A 22,771-nucleotide genomic window follows, 5' to 3' on the forward strand; every position below is an offset into this window, starting at 1 on the left:
GCAAAGTCCCAACAAGCCACCGGTGTATATAATTTTATATCAACCTTTAATGATACAAATATTCTGTTATGGAACAAGAGAATGGGTCATCTTAATTTCCATTGTTTGTCTTGTTTGTTTCCAAACCTTGGCCCTAGTAACCATGATGCCAAATGTGAGGTGTAAACTAGAAAAGTATCATCGAACATCATTTCTTAGAACACTGTACACACCCACCAAGCCTTTTGTGACCATACATAGTGATTTGTGGGGACCATCTTGTATCTCAAACCGCACCAAATCAAAGTAGTTCATTACCTTCATTGACGATGATACTTGCGTTTTTTTGGTGTATCTTTTAAAAGTCAAGTTTGAGGCCATGCCTGTGTTCATCAATTTTTTCACCATGAAAGAAACATAGTTCAACAAAAGCATCTACATTGACAATGTTAAGTAATATTTCAACCAAATCTTAAGTGCTTTCTTACTCAAGCATGGTATTGTCCATATACCCTAACAAAATGGGATTGCAGATAGGAAAAAAAAAATTGAAACATTCATGAAATTGTTTGGGCACTCATGTTCACCCATAGTGTTCTGAAGTTTTATTGGGGGATGCCATCTTAGTTGCAACTTACCTCATCAATCAAATGCTTAGTTGTTTTCTATTCTTTGACACTCCTCTCTAAAAATTTTAGTGTTTTGCCCGCATCTTGTATTGAAACAAACCTTACTCTTCATGTGTTTGGGTGCAAGGCCTTCTTTCACATCGACCAAAGCAGAAACTTGGACCCTGTGCTGCAAAATGCATCTTTGTTGGTTATTATCCTACCTAAAAGGAATACAAATGTTTTGATCATATTTTCAAACACACGTTTGTAAACGTTGATATTACTTTTCATGCAGACATCACTTTTTTCCCAATTTTTCAATTTGGGATGAGAGTATAGGTAAATCTTAGACTTGGGAATAAGAAACTCGCAATGAATGAATGCATCTTGATTCCTAATTTGCACCAATAGAGCTGTTATCGCCATAATACATAACCATCACCCTCACTAGAACCCTTAATCCCACCTTCTACATCCATTTCTCATTTGCCTTGATCATCTCTTGTGTTGGTCATGGAAGATAACTCAAAAGAAGTTGGAGATGTAGAGAAGTAGAAGGAAAAAGACTTGTTGGTTTATTTACTAAAGTATAAATCCAAAGAATGAGGGCACCTTGTATCTAAAGCTCCTAAAGAGTTGGAACCAATGGTTGCTCTTGAACCACCTCAGCAAATTCTTGAATAATTGGGTGATCAATTTAATCTTGGTTTACTCATTGCTTTATGAAAACAACCTCGCTCTTGTTCCTTACATCCAATATTGAAGTATGTGACCTACAAGGCCCTCTCTCTAAGTTATTGGGCTTTGTAACTAATCTAGATAAAGTAGTAATTCCCGACAACATCTAAGGCACTGGAAATACCAAAATAAAGAAATGCAGTCATGGAAGAAATGAAAGCTCTAAAGAAAAATGGAATATTGGAGATTATTTCGAGCCTGAGTGGTATGACACTTGTAAGCTGCAAGTGGGTTTTTAAACAAGGCTGATGGTACTCTTGACAAGTTAAAGGCATGCTTGGTGGGAAGAGGGTTTACTTAGACACATGGCATTGTGTCATAGAAGAAATGAAGGTTTTAAAGAAAAATGCAACATGAGGGATTGTTTTGTGGTTGAGTGGCAAGAAGCTTGTAAGGTGTAAATGGGTCTTTACCCTTAAGTACAAGGCTTTTGGTACTCTTGACAAGTTAAAAGTGTGCTTGGTAGCAAGAGGGTTTACTTAGAAGTATGGTATTCACTGCAAAAGAACTTTTGCACTAGTAGCGAAATTAAACACCATCAAAGTTTTATTATTTGTGGCAGCCAACCTAGAATGGCTACTTTTTCTACTTAACATCAATAATGCCTTCCTAAATAGAGTGCTACAAGAAGTATACATGACTCTACCTTTAAGATTTGATAAAGACAAAAGTAATCAACTGTGCAGATTGAAGAAATCTCTATATGGTTAAAGTAGTCCCCTAGGGCGTGGTTTGACAAGTTCTCAAAAGTCCTCTAGCTGGAGGGCTACATGCAGGGATTGTCAGACTATACAATGTTAAAGTTGTGGGAGTTAAGAGGTGCATTTTTATTATGTACGCTGATGACGTTATTCTCACAGGAGACTATCTTGAGGAAATAATATGTGTAAAGATTGCTCAGGGAAAAGAATTCTAGGTAAAGGACCTTGGCAACTTAAAATGCTTTCTTGGGATAGAAGTTTCATGGTCAAATAAAAGTATTTGGGTATCTTAAAGAAAGTATGTACTTGATCTTTTCAAAGAAATAACAATATTGCGCTATAAGCCTGTTGAAACTCCTATTGTGGTTCCAAAGAAAAAGAAGCCTGAGAAGGACGAGGAAGAGTTAGGAAAAGATGATCCTAATGATGAGATTGAAGAAGTAGAATATAATGAGAAAGAAGAGGCCATTGATGTAGAAAGGCCATTGGAGACTTGTTAGGAAGTTGATTTATCTCCTATATAAGATCGGATATTGCCTTTGTAGTGAGTGTGGCTAGTGAATACATGATTAAACCAAAGAAGTATAGGGAAGCAACCTACATGATTTTGAGGTTTCTATAAGGTACTCTTGGTAGAGGGTTGTTCTTCCAAAACCAATAATAGAGAACCATAGCGGCTTACACATATATAGATTAGGGAGGAACTTGTCCTAACAGTATATCAACCTCTAGTTGTTGTTCCTTTGTATGGGGAAACCAAGTCACCTGGAAGAGTCAAAAGCATAGGGTTGTCTGTAAGAGTAGTGCTGAGTTTTAAGAGCATTTGCTCATGGAATAATGGAAGAGTTATGGTTAAAACAAGTCCTGGAAGAGATATATGTCAAAATGGACCACCATTGAAACTCTATTGTGACCATAAGGCAGCTATAAGCACTCGAAATCCTATTCAATATGGGAAATCTAAACATTTAAATCAGCATTTCATCAAAGAAAAAGTGGAGGAAGGAATTATATGTTTGACTTGTTTGCCTACCAATCTTCAAGCTGCGGATGTTTTGACTAGGGCTACATAAGCCTGCATTTGAAAGATACATTACCTTGTTATGGTCGAAGTTTCACATTTGGATCCTTAAGAGTATCAACATATTTACAATCATATTTTTGTTGTAATGTGGCAACTCTAATTAATGATTGAGCTACCTGAACACTTAAGTAAGTATTTGAGGTTGCCTAAATTCTTCGTGTAAAAGGATGTCATTAAATGGTGTTTGAGTTTAGAGATTGTGAGAGAGAGTCGACTGAAAATACTTCCGTATGTATATTAGAACATGAACATGAGACTACAATATATGCAAAGTGCCAAACTAATCTAATCCCTAATTTCTAGCTTACGATAAGGGAAGGAATTATAGAATTGCAAACTTGAGTTATGGAGGAGGACATTGGAGTCGAAAGGTTTTCGTCTGAGTAGAAGTAAGACGGAATATTTATATTGTAAATTTGGTAAAGGACTATTCGACAATAATTTGGAAGTGAAATTGGGAGATCAAATTATATCTCAAGTGGAAAAGAAATGATGGCGAAATCAGTGGAGATATTTCACATGGAATTCAAGTTGGGTGGTTTAATTGGAGAAAAGCTAAAGGAGTTATTTGCGACCGTAAGGTGCCTAATAAACTTAAAGGAAAGTTTTATCGCACTGCTATCAGACCGGCAATGTTACATAGTAGTGAATGCTGGGCTCTAACGGGACAGCAAGAGTATAAAGTTGGAGTAGCAGAGATGAGAATGTTATGATGGATGTGCGGACATACACGTAAAGATAAAATTCGAAATGAGCACGTACGCGAAAAAGTGAGGGTGGCACCTATTGAGGAAAAAATGGTAGAAAATCGGTTGAGATGATTTGGGCATATACAAAGAAGACCAAGGGAGGCACCAGTAAGAGAGGTAGAGGAAGGCCTAAGAGAATACTTTTGGAAGTTGTTGAACGCGATCTCTTAATTAATAATATTCCTAAAAGTTTGATAAATGATAGAGCACAATGGCGTCTTGCAATCCATGTAGCCGACCCCACCTAGTGGGATAAAGGCTTATTGTTGTTGATAAGGGAAGGAATAATCAAATTTAATTCTAACGGTCAGAGGCGAAGGGGAAGGGATAACAATAAAAAACAAATCAAGCCTATTTACTATTTACACAATTAATGGGATTTCCACACTCCCCTTCAAGTTGGACTATATATGTCAATCATTTCCAACTTGCCCACAAACTTCTCAAACATCTCCTTGTTCAAGCCTTTGGTAAAGATATCCGTGGTTTGATTCCATGAGGGCACATGTATGAGCGACATAATACCTCCTTCAATTTTTTCTTTAATAGTGTCTAACAACCTCAACATGCTTGGTTCTGTCATGATGAACCGGGTTATGTGAAATGTCTATAGCAGCTTTGCTATCAGTGTACCGCTTCATTAGAAGTTCTAACTCAATCCTTAGTTCTTCTAATACCCGTTTCACCCATATCTCTTCACATATACCATGAGTTATTGCTTGAAATTCAGCTTCCGCACTACTTGCAACTATGTTTTGCTTCTTACTCCTCCATGTCACTAGGTTTCCCCACACATACGTGCAATATCCTTATGTTGATCTTCTATCATTATGGGCACCTACCCCGTCTGCATCTGTAAATATTTCTACACTTTTCTTCTCTGTCTTTCGATATAATATTCCTTTTCCAGGTGTGCCCTTCAAGTATCGTATAATCTTGTAAACTGCCTTTAGATGTTTCTCTTTAGGAGTATGAGGATGTTGGCTTGCTACACTTACTACAAATGCAATGTTTGGTCTAGTATGGGAAAGATGGACAAGTTTCCCAACTAGTCTTTGGTATTTTCCTTTGTCAACATCTTTGCCTTCATTTTCTTCTTCCTCATCATCATCATCATCATCATCATCTTCTTCTTCTTCTTTTTATCATCTTTTTTTATCTTCTTTTTTGATGTTACTTTAATGGGTGTGGTATTAGGTTTGCACCCTAACATTCCTGTCTCTTTTAGCAGATCGAGAATGTATTTTCTTTGGGATATATAAATCCTTTTTTTGGATCGTGCTACTTCCATTTCCAAAAAATATTTCATTTCCCCTAATTCTTTGACTTGGAAGGATTTGCCCAATGCTTTTTTAATCTTCTCCATCTCTTCATGGTCATCCCCTGTGAGGATGATATCATCCACATATACGCTCAGAATGGTTTTCTTTCTTTCCTTGTGCTCGAAGAACAATGTATGGTCACTCTGTCCTTGAGTGAACCCTTCCTTTCTTAGACCCTGTGTGAACCTTTTGAACCACGCATGAGGTGACCGCTTTAATCCAGACAAGGATTTTTTTAATTTACAAACTAGGTTCCTTTTCTGGGCAGAGAATCCAGGTGGTGACGTCATGTATACTTCTTCCTTTAAGTCTCCATTTAAGAATGCATTCTTTACATCTAACTGATACAATGGCCAATCAAGGTTTGCAGCAAGGGACATAAGAATTCTTGTTGTGTTGAGCTTACCAACTGGTGCAAATGTCTTTGTATAATCAGTTCCATAGATTTGGGAAAATCCTTTTCCACAAGACAGGCCTTGAATTTTTCAACAGTACCATCTGCTTTGTACTTCACTGTGAATATGTATTTGCAACCTACAGGTTTCTTTCCTTGTGGTATCTCAACCTCTTCCCATGTACCATTTAGCTTGAGAGCATTCATTTCCTCCATAACAGCGTTTTTCCAATTTGGGGACTGCAGTGCTTCTTCGATGCATGTTGGGATTGTAATGCTTTCCAAATTGGTTGTGGAGGCTTGAAATCGAGGTGAGAGAGCTTTATAAGAGACAAACTTGTCTATTGGGTGTTTTGTGCAGCATCTGGTTTTCTTCTGAAGTGCGATTTGGAGATCCAAATCTTCTTCTACTCCTCTTGGTTGATCATGGTCAGTAATATCTTCTTGAGATTCAGGATTTGTCATAGGTTCAGAATCATGGTCTGCTTTGAGAACTTGGGTCTGGTTCCTTGATGTTTTCCTTCGAACATCGAATCGATCATAGAATTTATCAGTGTTTGTTCTCTTTCCCTTATTTTGATCTCCCTCGGTGTTAGGTACATTATCTAAGTCAGGTTCAATTGTTGACTCACGAACTTCAAACGGAAGTTCTAATGGAGGTTCATACTTAGGGTATTTCTAATTCAGGTTGGAAAGAGGATTTTAAGGAAGGCTCCAATTCCAATTCACTCACTCTCCCCCCGAGTTGGAAGCTTTGGATTGAAGGATTCATCTTCATGGAAGGTGACATCACAGCTAATAAAGAATTTTTGTGTAATAGGATCATAGCACTTGTACCCTTTTTGGGAAGCAGAATATCCAAGAAAAATGCATTTAATTGCACGGGGGTCAAGTTTACTATTGTGATGAATGTGAACAAAGACAGTGCACCCAAAAACTTGTAGCGGAAGGTTGTTTTCAAGGTGAGGAATAAGATGGGTGATGTGAAGAACTTTAAGTGGGGTTTTAAAAGGTAGGATTTGGTTAGGCATTCGATTAATGAGATGGGTGGTAGTGAGGATGGTAGCACCCCAATAAAATTTGGGTACATTATGGGTAAGAAGAAGGGCTTTAGCGACCTTTAAAATGTGCAGATTTTTCCTTTCAACTATACCATTCTGTTGGGGGCTATAAGCACAAGTACTTTTATGAACAATCCCATGGTGTTGTAAAAAATTGCCCAAAGAGTTATTAATGAACTCGGTACCATTGTCAGTATGTAGAATTTTAATAGAGGTGTGAAACTGGGTTTGAATCATTTTGTAAAAGTTGATGAATACAGGGACAACATCAGTTTTGTCTTTAAGGAGAAAGGTCTAGCAAACATGGGTGTGATCATCGATAAATGTTATAAACCATTTTTTATGTGTCTTGTTGGCAGTTCAGTTGGGTTCCCAAAGGTCACTGGGAATAGTAGTGAACGGTTGGGAGGGTTGGCAAATATTGCAACAAAAAGTGGTTCTGTGGTGCTTTGCAAGTTCACAAACATCACAATAAAACTTGAAAATATTTTTATTAGAATTAAGAGAGGGAAACATTTGACTCAAATACTGAAACTTGGGATGACCAAGACATTGGTGCCATAACAAAATATTACTATCCTTAGGAAAGGAAACTTTATTGCAAACAACTATACTCTTTAGAGGATGCATTAAGGTAATAAAGACCATTAAATTCTCTAGCACTGTCAATCATCGTCCTCATTGACATTTCTTGAAACATATAATAGTTGGGATAGAAGTCAGCATGACAATGTTTATCCTTGGTCAATTTATGCACAAATAACAAATTACACTTCAATTTTGGAACATGAAGAACATAATGAAGAATCAGCTTATTGGATACTTTTATGTCTCCAACACCAACAACTGGAGATACTGTAGCGTCAACAATTTTAATCTTAAGGGAGCCATCATATGGAGTATATGTGGAGAATAAAATTCTTGATTATCTGTCATGTGATCAGAAGCACTTGAGTCAACAATCCAGGGATTTCCTATACACAAATGTTAAATGACATGTAAGGCTTGTAGGAAATTATCTTTGTGAACCACCGTGGCTGTTGGCTGTTTTGTGCCAGGCATTTGGAGGGTATTCAGAAATTCCATGAATTTGGAGAACTATTCAGTGGGGAACTGTGATTGGTTGGATGTACTTGAGATGTTGTGGGCCTATCATCACTCTTCTGTGCCAGCATGATAACCACGACCCGTTGGCTTCTTTGGTTTCCAGTCTGGCGGTTTGCCATGAATATCCCAACAAGTATCTTTAGTGTGACCTGTCTTTTTATAGTGTTCACAGGTGGGTCTATTCTTCTAGCCTCTTGGATCTGCACTTCTAGTGACAAGTGCTGATGGTTTAGGTGCAATAGTAGTCCACTTGGCATCAGTTTTCAGCATAACACGTCGACGTGCATCTTCACGTCTTCAACAAATGCTTCATGGACAGATGGTAGTGGTACAAGACTCAAGATCCTCTCCCTTACAGTATCAAGTTCTGGATTGAGTCTTGCTAGGAACTCAAATAGTCTTTCTTTATCAATACGTTTTTTAAATTGGGCAGTATCCTCAGCACACTTCCAGGCACCTTCATTAATTAGATCCAATTCCTGCCAAAGAGAAGTCATTTAGTTTTGATTTCAAACATTTGAGAAACATTTTCTCCATCAAAATATGCCTCTCGTACAGCCTCCCATATCTCTCTTGCAGTGGGTAGATACATAAAGCTCCTTTTTATGGTTGGAGTCATTGCATTAATGAGCTAGGAAGCCACCAGAGTTTTCATTTTTCCAGAGGCGAAGTGCTTTCGGATTTGAGCCATTTGGAATTATAGACTTGCCATTAAGGAAGCCTAGTCATCCTTGGCCTTCGATAGAGAGCTTCGTCATCTATGTCCACTCCTGGTAATTGTCTCCGGTTAGTTTTCGGAGACGATGAGGACGTTTGAGCCCTCTAAGCTCGACATTGATGCACACGGTCCCCCTTTCTGGTTCGAAATCAGACTATTGAACCCCTAAAGTCACTCGCGGAGTGGTTTGTTCCCTCTTTGATTAGGAATCATGCCATCAGAGCCTCTTGGGTCAGTCGTAGATTGTGTCTGGGTGTCGTGTACTGCTCCAGTTGGCTCCATCTCTGTTTTCAAATCAGATAAGCTTTCGATTTCTCCCTCAAGCTCTAATACCTTGTGAGAGAGAGTCGACTGAAAATATTTCCTTATGTATATTAGAACATGAACATGAGATTACAATATATACAAAGTGCCAGACTAATCTAATCCTTGATTTCTAGCCTACAGTAGGGGAAGAAATAATCAAATTTAATTCTAGCGGTCAGAGGTGAAGGAGAAGGGATAACAATAAAAACCAAATCAAGCTTATTTACTATTTACACAATTAATGGGATTTCCACACAGATCCCGTCCTAATTGTTGCTTGTAATAACAATGTTGTTTATATAAACAACCATATAGATGCATTGACCTAATAATGAGTCATGATAGAACAGTGTGATCTGTGGTGATAGTTTTAGTCCATAGAGGGATCTACATAGCCTACAAATCTTCCCAAACTCCCTTTGAGCAACAAACCTAGGAGGTTGCTCAATAGACACCTCTTCCTTGAGTTTGCCATGAAGAAAGTTATATTTTATATCAAGTTGGTAAAGAGTCCAGTGGTTAATTGCCGTAATATCCAAGAGCAAGGAACAAACTCAATTTTGGCAACAAGGGAAAACATATCCTTATGATCAATGTTGAAGACTTGAGTATAACCTTTGGCAGCACATCGTGCTTTTAACCTATCAATGGATCTATTAAGAGCAAACATTATGGTAAACACTCATCAACAATCAACAACTAACCAGAGATTAGCCTTGAGGTAAAGCAATGGGATCCAAGTAGGACTAGCATGGAGATTTGTCATTTCATCAAGCATAGCTTGCCATCACCCAGGATGAAAAAGTGCATTGCTAACATTCCTAGGATTGGCAACAAAATCCAAAGAAGACACATGAGCATTATATGATGGAGATAAATTATGACTTAAAAAATTGTAAATAGGATAGGGATTATGAGTAGAACGAGTACCCGTATGAAGAGCAATAGGAGCATTATCAAGAGGAGGTAGGAGCTGATCAAGGATGGTGTTAGAGTAAGGGGTAAGTCCACAGCTATATTTCACGATGAAGGGTGTGAATGTTGTTAGTATGTTTGAGTGATTGTAGGTATAACAACTGTTGGTGGATCAAGGAATGGAAAAGAAAAGACCTCAGACACAGATTGTGTAGAAACATGATATATAAAATAAAGAGAGCTTTCAAAGAAGTAGAAACACAGCACTTATTGGTGGCAGGAGAAAAACACCAATATCCTTTTGGACATGGGAATACCCAAGGAAAACACATTTGATGGTTGTCTTAGCCAATAGTTTGATTATGAACAAAGCAAGTACAATCAAAAACCGGGAGGGGGGGAGTAAACAAAGAGATGCAAAAGGAAACAAAATAGAGTTGGAAATTTGGTCATATAAAATAGAAGAGGGCATGCAATTAACTGAATAACAGGCTGAGATACTTACATGTATTATCACTTTGTAATATTAAGACTAATGTACCAAACTGAGATTTAATTTCAGCTCGAAAAGATTGAAACATAGAAAGTACCTTAGAATGGTTTATTATTAAATATAACCTAGAGCAACAGGAATAATCATCAATGAAGATTACAAGATATCGAAAACTTGTTTACCCCAAAAAGGGGGAAAAAACTGTTGAAAACCAAGACTAGACAACACATGACTCAAACAAAATTGTAGGGCACTTAGGAACATAGAAAAACATATTGGAAATTGATGAAAGGAGAAATAAAAGCCTGGCCAATGCCTTTAGCTATAGTGTGAGAACCATTAACTATTGATAATAGCGAGAAGTGAAGCAGAATCAGTGAAATCAGACAAAATACTTTTATTACCAGACATCAAGTAGCAGGATAAGCAGCATAATTACCAGTTTGAGTAAGTCAACATTTGAGGACTGTTTGTTGGCTTGGAAGCAGAGATACTTTTCATAGTCAGCTCCGATCAAGAGCATAAGAGACACACGTGACTAGGAGTTTGATGCCTGAGCAACATTTGCATTGTGAGAGGGCCTCCCATGGATATTATAGCAACGGTCTTGGGTATGACCCATTTTGTTGCAATAAGTGCATTGAGGACATTTCTGAGGGATGTAGCCATTGCATCCTCCCCTATCATGATTGGAGCTTTGTGAAACCAAAACTGAAGCATCTGAAGCAGCCACTTTAGAAGTCACATTGTTAAAGGATATTTGTAGTTCGTACTGGACAAGAAAGAACATCAGCGCAGGTAGAGAGGAACCACCAAGAATCTAATCGTGAAGATGACTAAGTGCAGACCATAGATTATATAAGGTGAGGAATAATGAATAATAATTACCAAAAGGATGCATGTCAATATTCCTAGTCATAATCTAGTCAGCTGTAATGTCATACAATTACAATGTCTGATTTGATTCTCAACAAGCCCAATCATCTTCTACATAAGAGTACATCTTAAGAATCATTCTTTGTGAAAAAAGTTCCCGTTACCAGGATTTATATTCAAGTACTGTAGTATTCTTTATGCTACTGCTATATGCTCTTCAGTTGGATTGCTAATGAATCAGTTGACTGCACTGTCGAGGAAGGTTATGTCAAGTCTTGTATGACAAATGAATGAGCACTCTAACCAGCTTCTAGTAACATTCCTTATCAATAGGTGGATTGTCCTTCTTGAAACTAATAGTGTAGTTTGCCTCCATTGGAGTGTTTTCTGGTTTACACCCTAGCATCCCTATCTAAGCCATACTTCCTTTGTGAGACAACAATTCCTTTTTGGATCATGCCATCTCCATGCCCAAGAAATATTTGAGACATCCAAGTGTTTTTATATAAAATTAATGCTTTAGTTGCTCTACTTCATTTCATGTAACCACAGTATCTTCCACATAAACTATGAGAATAGTAATCTGTTGGGACCTGGTTGTATGATTATTGGCCTTGGTCGTACCACACCCTTGGATAACTTAACAAATCAATCACACCATGCTCTCGGTGACTATTTGACCTCATATAATGTGTTGTAAGGAGAGTTCCATATCCATTTGCAGCCTACCCGTATGGTTGAGTTTTGTGCTATTGTAAGGACAATAGCACTTCTGGCTGTTCTTACAATGTGAATAACTAATGAAAATACAGTTGACAACTTACTATTATGTCATGCTTATGTGCAAAAGTTGTACAATCAAGGATTTTGTACGGTAGTGTTAACTCTGAAGTGCATTGTTAGGGAAAATTTTTCAAGGTGTCAAATGGTATTTGGTTTTTCAAATCGCAAGACAGCATCCTGTTGTATAGTTAGGTGGCAGTAACAATGGCTACACCCCAATAGGTTTTCTGTGCATTTGAAGCAATGAGTAAGGATCTGGCTGTGCCAAGAAGACGGTGATATTTCCTTTCTACAACCCTATTTTTTTGGGGAGAATTTGCACAAGACCTTCGATGGATGATTTTTTTTATTGTGAGGAAAGAATTCATGGTGTTTTTGAAAAATTCATTCCCATTCCATTATCACTGGAAAGGGCTTTAACGGATGCATGAAATTGATTTAGGAATAGGGAATAACAATTTATGAAAATTTCAGGAACCTATGATTTTTCATGTAGGTACAAGTAGAGTGTGTGTGTGTGTGATTGTCAAGGAACGTGAGGAACCACCTTGCACCATTGATATCTGGAATTTTTTATGGTCCCTGAACATTGCTGTGAGTAAGAGTTTGAGGAGAGGTTGGGAAATGGGGGTGTTGCGGGAAGTTCGTGTATGCTTAGAAAATTGCCACTCTTCACTCAAATCAGAAATTTTACTCAGATCTAATTCACGATACTATTTCTTGAGATACACAAAAATTAGGATGTCCTAGTCTATGATGCAATAACTTGAAATCATCAATTATAGAAAAGGCAGCTTTATTCTTCATCATCACACATTGCCAATCATCACCAGGGTGTCATTCAACATCAGTAAATACAACCTTACATTTAAGAGTTCTGGTGACCTTTTTGCAGACAATAGATTTTAGAATAAATTGGGAACTAGCAGAACATCAGTGAGAAAAATGGCTGTTAGATGCACATCATCCATGCCACCTTATTGACTTTGACGTTAGCTAGAGTTACGAACCAATTCTCAAGACAAGCGTTCAGATTAGCAAGACAGGTGGGGTTAATCTAACTATCCGCACGTTGCCTTCATGAGAGCTAGATGTTAGTGCACTAGCTGGATTTGATGTAGTGGCTGAGGCCTGTGCTTGAGTCCTCCGGTTGAGAATGCAGCAGTTGTTTATCAAGCATCTGCTTCAGGATTTACAGCTGTTTGGAGGCAAAGGCCATGAGTTATCATCAGATTCAGAAGCACAGCTGCTCCATTTTTTCCTTTGTGATTAGGTGGCTTGCCGTGTATTGATTAGCAGATTTGAGGCTCTAATACCATGTAGAATGCGACCCAGAATACCAATGAGGTTGTTAGCCTGCACTGGTTCAGCATTAAGTAGAGAAAATTTAGGATAGAGATGAGAATCACCTCTTAACTAACATTCCCTGGAATGTAGCAAACAATCTTTAATACAGAATAACTCTAAATAACATTTTTTTAGTACAACTGGTAGCATGTGGGATTGAAGTAACGCCAGTGAAGGTGGCAATGTGCCATTAGACCACTAGGTCACTGGCACTAAATAACAATTTAAACGGATTAAAACAACTAAAAGACTTCTATAACCCTTAAAGGCATGGCAGCATGATAGAATACGGCCTTCCTCTCCAGCATGATGCTGCATAAAATTCTGAAGTTTTGATTTTTCTGTTAACATATTTTATTAGATGGAAACGTTACATTTATACAACAACAACAACAAGCTTTATCCTACTAGGTGGGGTCGGCTATATGAATTATATGATGTTAGAAATGTTACATTTTTAAATGATAAAAAAGAGAATAGACTTATACTTAATAGAAGATTTGGTTACTTTATTCTAATCAAAATTGAATAAATGTATCCTTATTGAAACATAACACATAATCTTGTTTTAATTTGAAAATAACACTTCATTTCATTTTAAATGCTAGAAATGTTATCCAAAAGAAAACTGAAAATGCCAACAAAAAAAAAAAAAAAACTTCATTAAGACAACAAATAAGGTAACTAAGTAGTTTGATGAAAATCAATGGTAATTTCCAACAAACACCATATTAATAGGCCTTCTATGGAATGTCTGAGATGCTATGACCATGAGTTCTCCATTGTTTCGAGTTTTTTGATTATTTTGAAACCTGATAAATAATATTTCATAGTTATGCATGAATCTTTTGGGGGCTTGAGTTTTCACAGCATATATGGATGTGATTTGATGTATCTTGCATTATTGATTATTGGCTCTATTTTTTGTACTTATATAGTAGGCTGATTATTATTACTATGATTATTATTATTTTTAATTTTAATTTCCAATCTTCTGATGAATTAAGTTTGGGAACTTGTCCTTCATAATTAGGGTCAGAGGGCAGATACTGATTCAGCTGTCACATCTTCTCGCCAAAGTGCTGATGTTGGAGCAGTTATCTCTAATTTAAAATCTATCTTGAAGCTGATCACTGAAAGAGTGATGGTTGTTCCTGACTGCAAACGATCAGTGTCTCAAATCTTGAATGCGTTGCTCTCCGAGAAAGCTACTGATGCTAGTGTACTTCTTTGCATACTTGATGTGATCAAGGGATGGATTGAAGATGACTTTTGTAGACAAGGCACATCAGTCACGTCAAGTTCCTTTCTCAATGCTAAGGAGATAGTCTCATTTCTTCAGAAGCTTTCACAAGTTGATAAACAAAATTTCCCTCCTGCCTCTTTGGAAGAGTGGGATAGGAAGTACTTAGAACTTCTTTTTGGGATTTGTGCTGATTCTAATAAGTAAGTAATGGCCTCAACTTTCTGCACTATGCTTGCATCATATTTTGTCTTAATTATTTTCGTTTATGTACAGATACCCTTTAGCCCTACGTCAAGAGGTCTTCCAGAAGGTTGAAAGGCAGTTCATGCTTGGTTTACGAGCAAAAGATCCTGAAGTGAGGATGAAATTTTTCTCTCTCTATCATGAATCCCTTGGGAAATCATTATTCACTAGGCTCCAGTTCATTATCCAAATTCAAGATTGGGAGGCTTTGAGTGATGTCTTCTGGCTGAAGCAGGGCCTTGATCTTCTTCTGGCTATATTAGTTGAGGATAAACCTATCACACTAGCACCAAATTCTGCCAGGGTTTCACCACTTCTGGTTTCAAGCACTCTTCCAGAATCATCAGGGATGCAGCACAAGGTCAATGATGTCTCTGAAGGTACTGAGGACACTCCACTGACATTTGAGACCCTGGTGCATAAACACGCCCAGTTTCTTAACAACATGAGCAAACTGCAGGTAAACTTACTGATGTTTAATCTCTATCTGCAATTATTGTTCAGCATGTTAATGTGCTTATCTCCCAACATCTTGAATTTTCTTTTCATGGTAATATTCATAGGTCCAGGATGAATAAACAAGCTAACCACTTGCATTATGGGTTTGTTATTTTGTGATGAAGAATTCTAGATTTTGAAATTGCTATCTGATTATCTGAGGCATTTTGGCTATTTACTTCAGTTTGACTGGTTGAGTAGTGCCTCAGTTTCATCAGTGTTTTCTGTGGCAGTGTCAGCCAACTCCTGAAATAAATTATTAGTTTGGATAAATTTTTAAATTGCTTGCCTCATTGTTTTCTTTTGCAGGTGGCTGATCTTTTAATTCCGTTGAGAGAGTTGGCTCACACTGATGCTAATGTTGCCTATCATTTATGGGTCTTGGTGTTTCCAATTGTCTGGGTTACATTACAAAAAGAAGAGCAAGTAACGCTTGCAAAACCAATGATTACTCTTCTGTCTAAAGATTATCACAAGAGGCAGCAAGCCAGCAGACCAAATGTCGTGCAAGCTCTGCTAGAAGGGCTTCAGCTGAGTCATCCTCAACCACGTATGCCAAGTGAACTCATCAAATATATTGGGAAAACTTATAATGCATGGCACATCGCATTAGCATTACTTGAAAGTCATGTTATGTTGTTTATGAATGACACCAAGTGCGCTGAGTCTCTGGCTGAGCTCTATCGATTGCTTAATGAAGAAGATATGAGGTGTGGTTTGTGGAAGAAACGATCAATCACTGCAGAAACTAGGGCAGGGCTTTCTCTTGTCCAGCATGGTTATTGGCAGCGTGCTCAAAGCCTCTTTTACCAAGCCATGGTGAAGGCAACTCAAGGAACTTATAACAACACCGTGCCAAAGGCTGAGATGTGCCTCTGGGAAGAGCAATGGTTATACTGTGCCAGTCAACTTAGTCAGTGGGATGCCTTGGCAGACTTTGGCAAGAGTGTTGAGAACTATGAAATTCTTCTTGACAGTCTCTGGAAATTGCCTGATTGGACATACATGAAGGATCATGTAATTCCTAAAGCTCAGGTGGAAGAAACTCCAAAACTTCGTTTGGTTCAAGCATACTTCGCTCTTCATGACAAGAACACAAATGGCATTGTGGATGCTGACAACATGGTGGGTAAAGGTGTTGATCTTGCTCTAGAACAATGGTGGCAGCTACCTGAAATGTCTGTTTATTCCAAAATTGCCCTTCTGCAGCAATTCCAACAAATAGTTGAAGTTAAGGAGTCATCCAGAATTCTGTTGGATATTTCCAATGGAAATAAAGTCTCTGGAAACCCTGTAGTTGGTGTGCAAGGAAATCTTTATGCAGATCTCAAGGACATTCTTGAGACTTGGAGACTGAGAACTCCAAATGAATGGGATCACATGTCTGTTTGGTATGACTTACTGCAGTGGAGAAATGAAATGTATAATGCTGTCATAGATGCATTCAAAGATTTTAGTTCCACGAATTCACAACTTCATCACCTTGGCTACCGTGACAAAGCATGGAATGTTAACAGGCTTGCTCACATTGCTCGTAAGCAAGGCCTATATGATGTTTGTGTCACCATACTTGAAAAGTTGTACGGGCACTCAACCATGGAAGTGCAGGTAATATACTAGCATTTTTTATAGCTCAAGATTTGAGTGAGCTGCTTACGTTTTGCTATTATATCAGCATGCATTATCGATCATCTCTAAAGGGAAGAAGTATAATAATTTATGGATTAATTTAATGTATATATTATGCTAAAATTATTATTATTTTAAAATTATATTGAGGTGAAAGCAGGCAAAATATTCTTTTACCAATTTTGAAACAGTTTTTATGAATAAAAATATGACATTCCCAACTTCATTGGTGGAATTCTTGATGTATCTCAATTTTTGTTTATTAGGTGGTTTTATTAGTTAGCTATTTATTTTTGTTGCATCAATAGGAAATTGTTTTTTTTCCCCCATTTGCATTCATTGTAAAGACCTTTTAGTTTCTTTCCCTTCCTTATCTGCTGTCTGTTATCCATGTTGTAGACGTGTTTCAGGGAGATTGTCTCGTTTTCTTAGTTTCAGGCGTGTAAATGGGCTGTATTCATTGCTTGCAGATACCATAACCATGGGTCTTAGTTTTTCATAGAAGCCTAGTCTTTAATGTAGACTTCACATGCATCAGCCTGAGTTTCTTCTGATGTTTGTAACTTACATCAGCATAAGCTTTTGACTTCTCATGAATCATAATACATATAGACATGCAAATGCCAATAACCATATGTTATGGTATGGTTGGTTGTGTACACAGCATGCTTTTCTATTTCATGATTTGTTTTCTGTTAGGCTGTGAACAATTTTGATGTGATGGGGCTAGTTTGGATTATATCTCACTTATTCTTTTTTGTATATTTGCAGGAAGCATTTGTTAAGATAACAGAGCAGGCAAAGGCATATTTAGAAATGAAAGGAGAACTAACAAGTGGTCTTAGTCTGATTAACAGCACTAATCTAGAATATTTTCCTGCAAAGCACAAGGCAGAAATTTTCCGCCTGAAAGGAGATTTCCTGTTAAAATTAAATGACTCTGAAAGTGCTAACCTTGCATACTCCAATGCCATTAGTCTGTTCAAAAACTTGCCCAAGGGATGGATAAGCTGGGGAGATTATTGTGACATGGTAATTGCTTGTGTTTTTTCATGCTGTCAATATGACTTTTGAATTGAGATCTTTACTTACTTCTCATGCAATTCTGATAGGCATTTAGAGAAACCCATGAAGAGATTTGGTTAGAATATGCTGTCAGCTGCTTCTTGCAAGGTATAAAATTTGGCGTGTCAAATTCAAGAAGCCATCTAGCTCGAGTGCTTTACCTTCTTAGCTTTGATACTCCTAGTGAGCCTGTTGGAAGGGCATTTGATAAATACCTGGACCAGATACCTCATTGGGTTTGGCTCTCTTGGATTCCACAACTCTTGCTCTCCCTTCAGAGAGCAGAAGCTCCTCACTGTAAACTTGTTCTACAGAAGATTGCAATCGTATATCCTCAGGCAAGTCTTGTTTGCATCTGTAATAGTAACTAATATAGAACTTGAATAATTTTGATTCTCTTCCTAACTCAGGCTCTTTATTATTGGCTACGCACATACTTGCTGGAAAGACGTGATGTTGCAAATAAATCCGAAATTGGAAGAATGGCAATGGCTCAGCAAAGAGCACAGCAAAGTGTTTCTGGTGCTAGTGCAGGTTCTCTTGGTGGGTTGGCTGATGGAAATGCAAGAGTACAAGGACCAGGTGGGGGTGCCTTATCCTCTGACAACCAAGTTCACCAAGTTTCCCAGTCTGGTGGTGGAATTGGATCTCATGATGGTGTAAACTCTCATGGCCAAGAACCTGAAAGGTCTACAAGTGCAGAAAGCAGCATACATAATGGAAACGACCAACCTTTGCAGCAAGGTTCAGCCAATATCAATGAAGGTAGTCAGAACACATTAAGGCGTGCTGGTGCAATTGGTCTTGCAGCGTCAGCTGCCAGTGCTTTCGATGCTGCTAAAGATATAATGGAGGCTCTTAGGAGCAAGCATGCTAATTTAGCTAGTGAACTTGAGGTGATGTTTATTTGATAAATTATGTTTTACATGCATGTTTTTTGTTTTTCGTTTTTGCCTTGGCTAGGAAGCTGCAGAGGCACTTATGGTTATCTGGCTAACCTCCGTCCCTATCCTTTCCATTGGTTACCCAAAAAAAGTAAAAAGAAAAAAGAAAAGGATGCATAATCTATATACAATAAACTACATAATTCTTGCTGGTGCTTGGATAAATTATGTTGTACTGTACTGCAGATATCATAAAGGACCTATGGATCAAAGTTGTGGATACCTATTAACAGAATATAAAAAATATCTTCTGAACCTGGATATGCAGTTAAATTTTATAATTTTTAAAATTTAGCTTTTTTTTCCCTGTGCTAGTTGTAAATTGTTGGAATGATTTTCTATCTGATCTTGTCATATGTTAAACCAATTCTATATAGTGTGTATTATACTGTGTCTGATATTGAAGATTACAATCATTTGTTGACTAAAATTGACTTGACTTTCATGATATCAATGAGCCTTGTATTTTTCAGGTTCTACTAACAGAAATTGGTTCGAGGTTTGTCACTCTTCCTGAGGAGAGGCTTCTGGCAGTGGTCAATGCTTTGCTCCACCGCTGCTACAAATATCCAACAGCTACTACTGCAGAAGTTCCTCAATCTCTCAAAAAAGAGCTCTCAGGCGTTTGCAGGGCTTGCTTTTCAGCAGATGCTATAAACAAGCATGTTGATTTTGTGAGGGAATACAAGCAGGATTTTGAACGCGATCTTGATCCTGAAAGCACTGCGACTTTCCCAGCCACCCTATCTGAGTTAACTGAGCGATTAAAACATTGGAAAAATGTTCTTCAAAGCAATGTTGAGGACAGGTTTCCAGCAGTATTGAAATTGGAAGAGGAAAGTAGGGTGCTGCGGGACTTCCATGTTATTGATGTTGAAGTTCCTGGGCAGTACTTCACAGATCAGGTAAACCCTTAAATTGTCTTTCAAATTGCCAAATATATCATTATACTCTTTCCGGTCCAATGTATAAGCTGCTTTTGATAATGATCCGCATATCAATATAATCCTTATTCTTGTGATATTTTCCCTTTTTACCCTTAGTTTCAATCTACGATGAATGAAAAGGTTATAAATTCACAAACACAAGAATCTAGGTTAATAAATACAAAGGGGTAAGATGGACAAAATTTTTTAACAAATGCTAAGCTGCTTATATTTTGGACCAAGATTAATTGAAAGAAAATTCTTTATATTTTGGACCAGAGGGAGTATCTCATTATTTCAGTTTGTTACAGTTTCATTGCAAATAATTCTTTCTAAGTTGAAGTTTTTGGGGCATCTTATGCTGATTGATATTCAAATATCTAATTCCATTTCAGGAAATTGCACCCGATCATACTGTGAAATTGGACAGGGTTGCAGCTGATATACCAATTGTGCGGAGACACGGAAGTAGTTTCAGGCGCTTGACTCTAATTGGCTCTGATGGTTCCCAACGCCATTTCATTGTCCAGACATCTTTGACTCCTAATGCTAGGAGTGATGAACGCATATTGCAGCTTTTCCGTGTGATGAACCAAATGTTTGAGAAACACAAAGAATCAAGACGCCGTCACATATGTTTTCACACACCAATAATTATTCCTGTTTGGTCCCAGGTCAGAATGATTCTTCACTTACGTTGTTGTTTCATTTACTTTATCTATTTCTTAGTTGGACCCATAGCATTTCACTCTTATGAATAGTTGTGATATTGGCTGTAATGAGATTACAAAGTCAGCAGAATGTACCATTGTCCTTTAAAAGATATCTACTGAACCCTTCATTAAAACGTCTGCAGGTTCGCATGGTTGAAGATGATTTAATGTACAGCACTTTCCTAGAGGTCTATGAAAATCACTGTGCTAGGAATGACCGAGAAGCAGATCTTCCAATAACCTATTTCAAGGAGCAGTTGAATCAGGCTATATCTGGGCAAATATCACCTGAAGCTGTTGTTGATCTTCGGCTGCAGGCTTACAATGAAATAACAAAAACTCTTGTTACTGACAACATCTTTTCACAGTATATGTACAAGACGCTGCCAAGCGGCAATCATATGTGGGCCTTTAAAAAGCAATTTGCCATCCAGTTGGCACTTTCAAGTTTTATGTCTCTCATGCTCCAAATTGGTGGGAGGTCGCCAAATAAGATCTTGTTTGCAAAAAACACTGGAAAGATATTCCAAACTGATTTTCATCCTGCATACGATGCAAATGGACTGATTGAATTTAATGAACCAGTACCATTCAGGCTGACAAGGAACATGCAAGCATTTTTCTCCCACTTTGGGGTAGAAGGCCTTATCGTATCTTCAATGTGCGCTGCAGCACAGGCTATTGTTTCTCCTAAGGTGAGAAATACAAGCTTGTACACGCATGTGTAGTTTCATATTGATGATTTAAGCATAATTCATGTTCCAGAATGTCAGTTGATTTGGTCTCACATTTTGCAGCAAAGCCAGCATTTGTGGCATCACCTGGCAATGTTTTTCCGTGATGAGCTGTTGTCTTGGTCTTGGAGAAGGCCACTTGGAATGCCCATGGCCCCTTTTGCTGGAGGTGGTTCTATGAACCCCCATGACTTTAAACAGAAGGTCACCACTAATGTGGAACATGTTATTACACGGGTTAAGAACATAGCCCCACAAAATTTCTCGGAGGAGGTTAGCCACTGAAATCGTTGCATTACAATTCCTCCTGTTATGTAAATGCCTTTTTTTGATTTTCTACCTTCCTCTGTATCTGAAATCTGTCTTATGGGTTCACCACTGCAGCTACCTTTATTTATTTTTATTTTTATTTTTATTTTTTTTCCGGTGAATCTAATGCTGTTACATATATTTCTATTTTACTTGTAATTAGGAGGATAATCCTATGGAACCACCCCAACCAGTGCAGAGGGGGGTTACCGAGTTGGTTGAAGCAGCTTTGAATCCAAGAAACTTGTGCATGATGGATCCAACATGGCATCCCTGGTTTTAAGATCTAAATGGTGAAAAAGCAGATCCACGCCACACTTAAACTTCTGTCGAAATTCCGTAATAAGTATGTAAATAATAGAGTAATTCTGTAATTGTTAAATATATATATATATATATATATTATTATTATTTTTGCTGTACGTGTTAGTATAGATACTTGGAAAGCACTTGAGAATTAATCAAGTCAATATTTTCCCCGATCGTCTCTTTCCTGTCATATCCTCGACTTATCCCTTCCTCTCCTCTGACTTCCTCCCTCACATCTCACATGTATTAGAGCGTCCTATTCGCTTGAGCTTTTTTGCTCCTTTACTCTGCCATGAGTTTGACTTTGGAGCAAGCTTTTCTCTGTCATGAGTTTGACTTCGGAGGCTATCAATTCTCTTCCGCCTCTCAATCGGCGACTTTCACAGATCCTGCTCAAAAGCCTAGCAACCCGTATTACATCTATACCAATGAAAATAAACTTTACGGGACCAAGCTCAACTTTTTAGATGGCTTCATTTCGAGTGGGAAATGTTCAATGATTTGGTTCATTTTGAAATCTTCCTCGCCAACAAAGCATGGAGTGCGTTGGATTGACCGTGCAACTGATATTTAGGACAACTTGCGAACTTGGATGGCATATGATGGTTCTTTTCGCATTGCTAAGCTACATGGTTCTTTTCGCATTGCTAAGCTACAAGAAATCAACACTGGCAAGGTGACCTCAAGGCTGGTGAATATTTTACCGAAGGGATGATATAATGGAATGACAATTATGCTGTAAAGATGTCAGAAAGTAGAGACGAGAATGAGAGAATTTTTAATAGATGATTGTGTGCTTTAATACAAGTAACATGCCCCATTTGCAAGGATAGTTTTGCATTTCAAATGTTACACAAATGATAAAAACAAAAATTATGATGGTGAGAGTTTCATAGAAAAAAATAAAATGCTGAGAAATATAAACATCCACTATCTTTTTAATATTCGTAACTCTCTTTGGGTATCTATTA

General features: G+C 37.8%; 1 protein-coding gene across 1 annotated transcript in view; it reads left to right on the top strand.

Moving 5' to 3' along the window:
• The window catches only part of LOC129310982 (transcription-associated protein 1), a 46,771-nt gene extending 24,793 nt beyond the window's left edge, over positions 1-21,978 (top strand). Inside the window, exons 25-35 of the mRNA XM_054952890.1 lie at positions 14,218-14,630; positions 14,704-15,133; positions 15,481-16,779; positions 17,572-17,832; positions 17,913-18,203; positions 18,276-18,761; positions 19,283-19,714; positions 20,131-20,409; positions 20,592-21,143; positions 21,246-21,455; positions 21,655-21,978. Coding sequence (XP_054808865.1) covers positions 14,218-14,630; positions 14,704-15,133; positions 15,481-16,779; positions 17,572-17,832; positions 17,913-18,203; positions 18,276-18,761; positions 19,283-19,714; positions 20,131-20,409; positions 20,592-21,143; positions 21,246-21,455; positions 21,655-21,774 — 4,773 coding nt within the window. The 3' untranslated portion in view covers positions 21,775-21,978. The remainder of the gene's footprint in view (positions 1-14,217; positions 14,631-14,703; positions 15,134-15,480; positions 16,780-17,571; positions 17,833-17,912; positions 18,204-18,275; positions 18,762-19,282; positions 19,715-20,130; positions 20,410-20,591; positions 21,144-21,245; positions 21,456-21,654) is intronic.
• The last annotated feature ends 793 nt before the right edge of the window (positions 21,979-22,771 follow it).

The sequence above is a fragment of the Prosopis cineraria genome, unplaced genomic scaffold, assembly GCF_029017545.1.
Source record: "Prosopis cineraria cultivar Desert tree isolate PC_DT_omini unplaced genomic scaffold, ASM2901754v1 PC5, whole genome shotgun sequence".
NCBI classification, from domain to species: Eukaryota; Viridiplantae; Streptophyta; class Magnoliopsida; order Fabales; family Fabaceae; genus Prosopis; species Prosopis cineraria.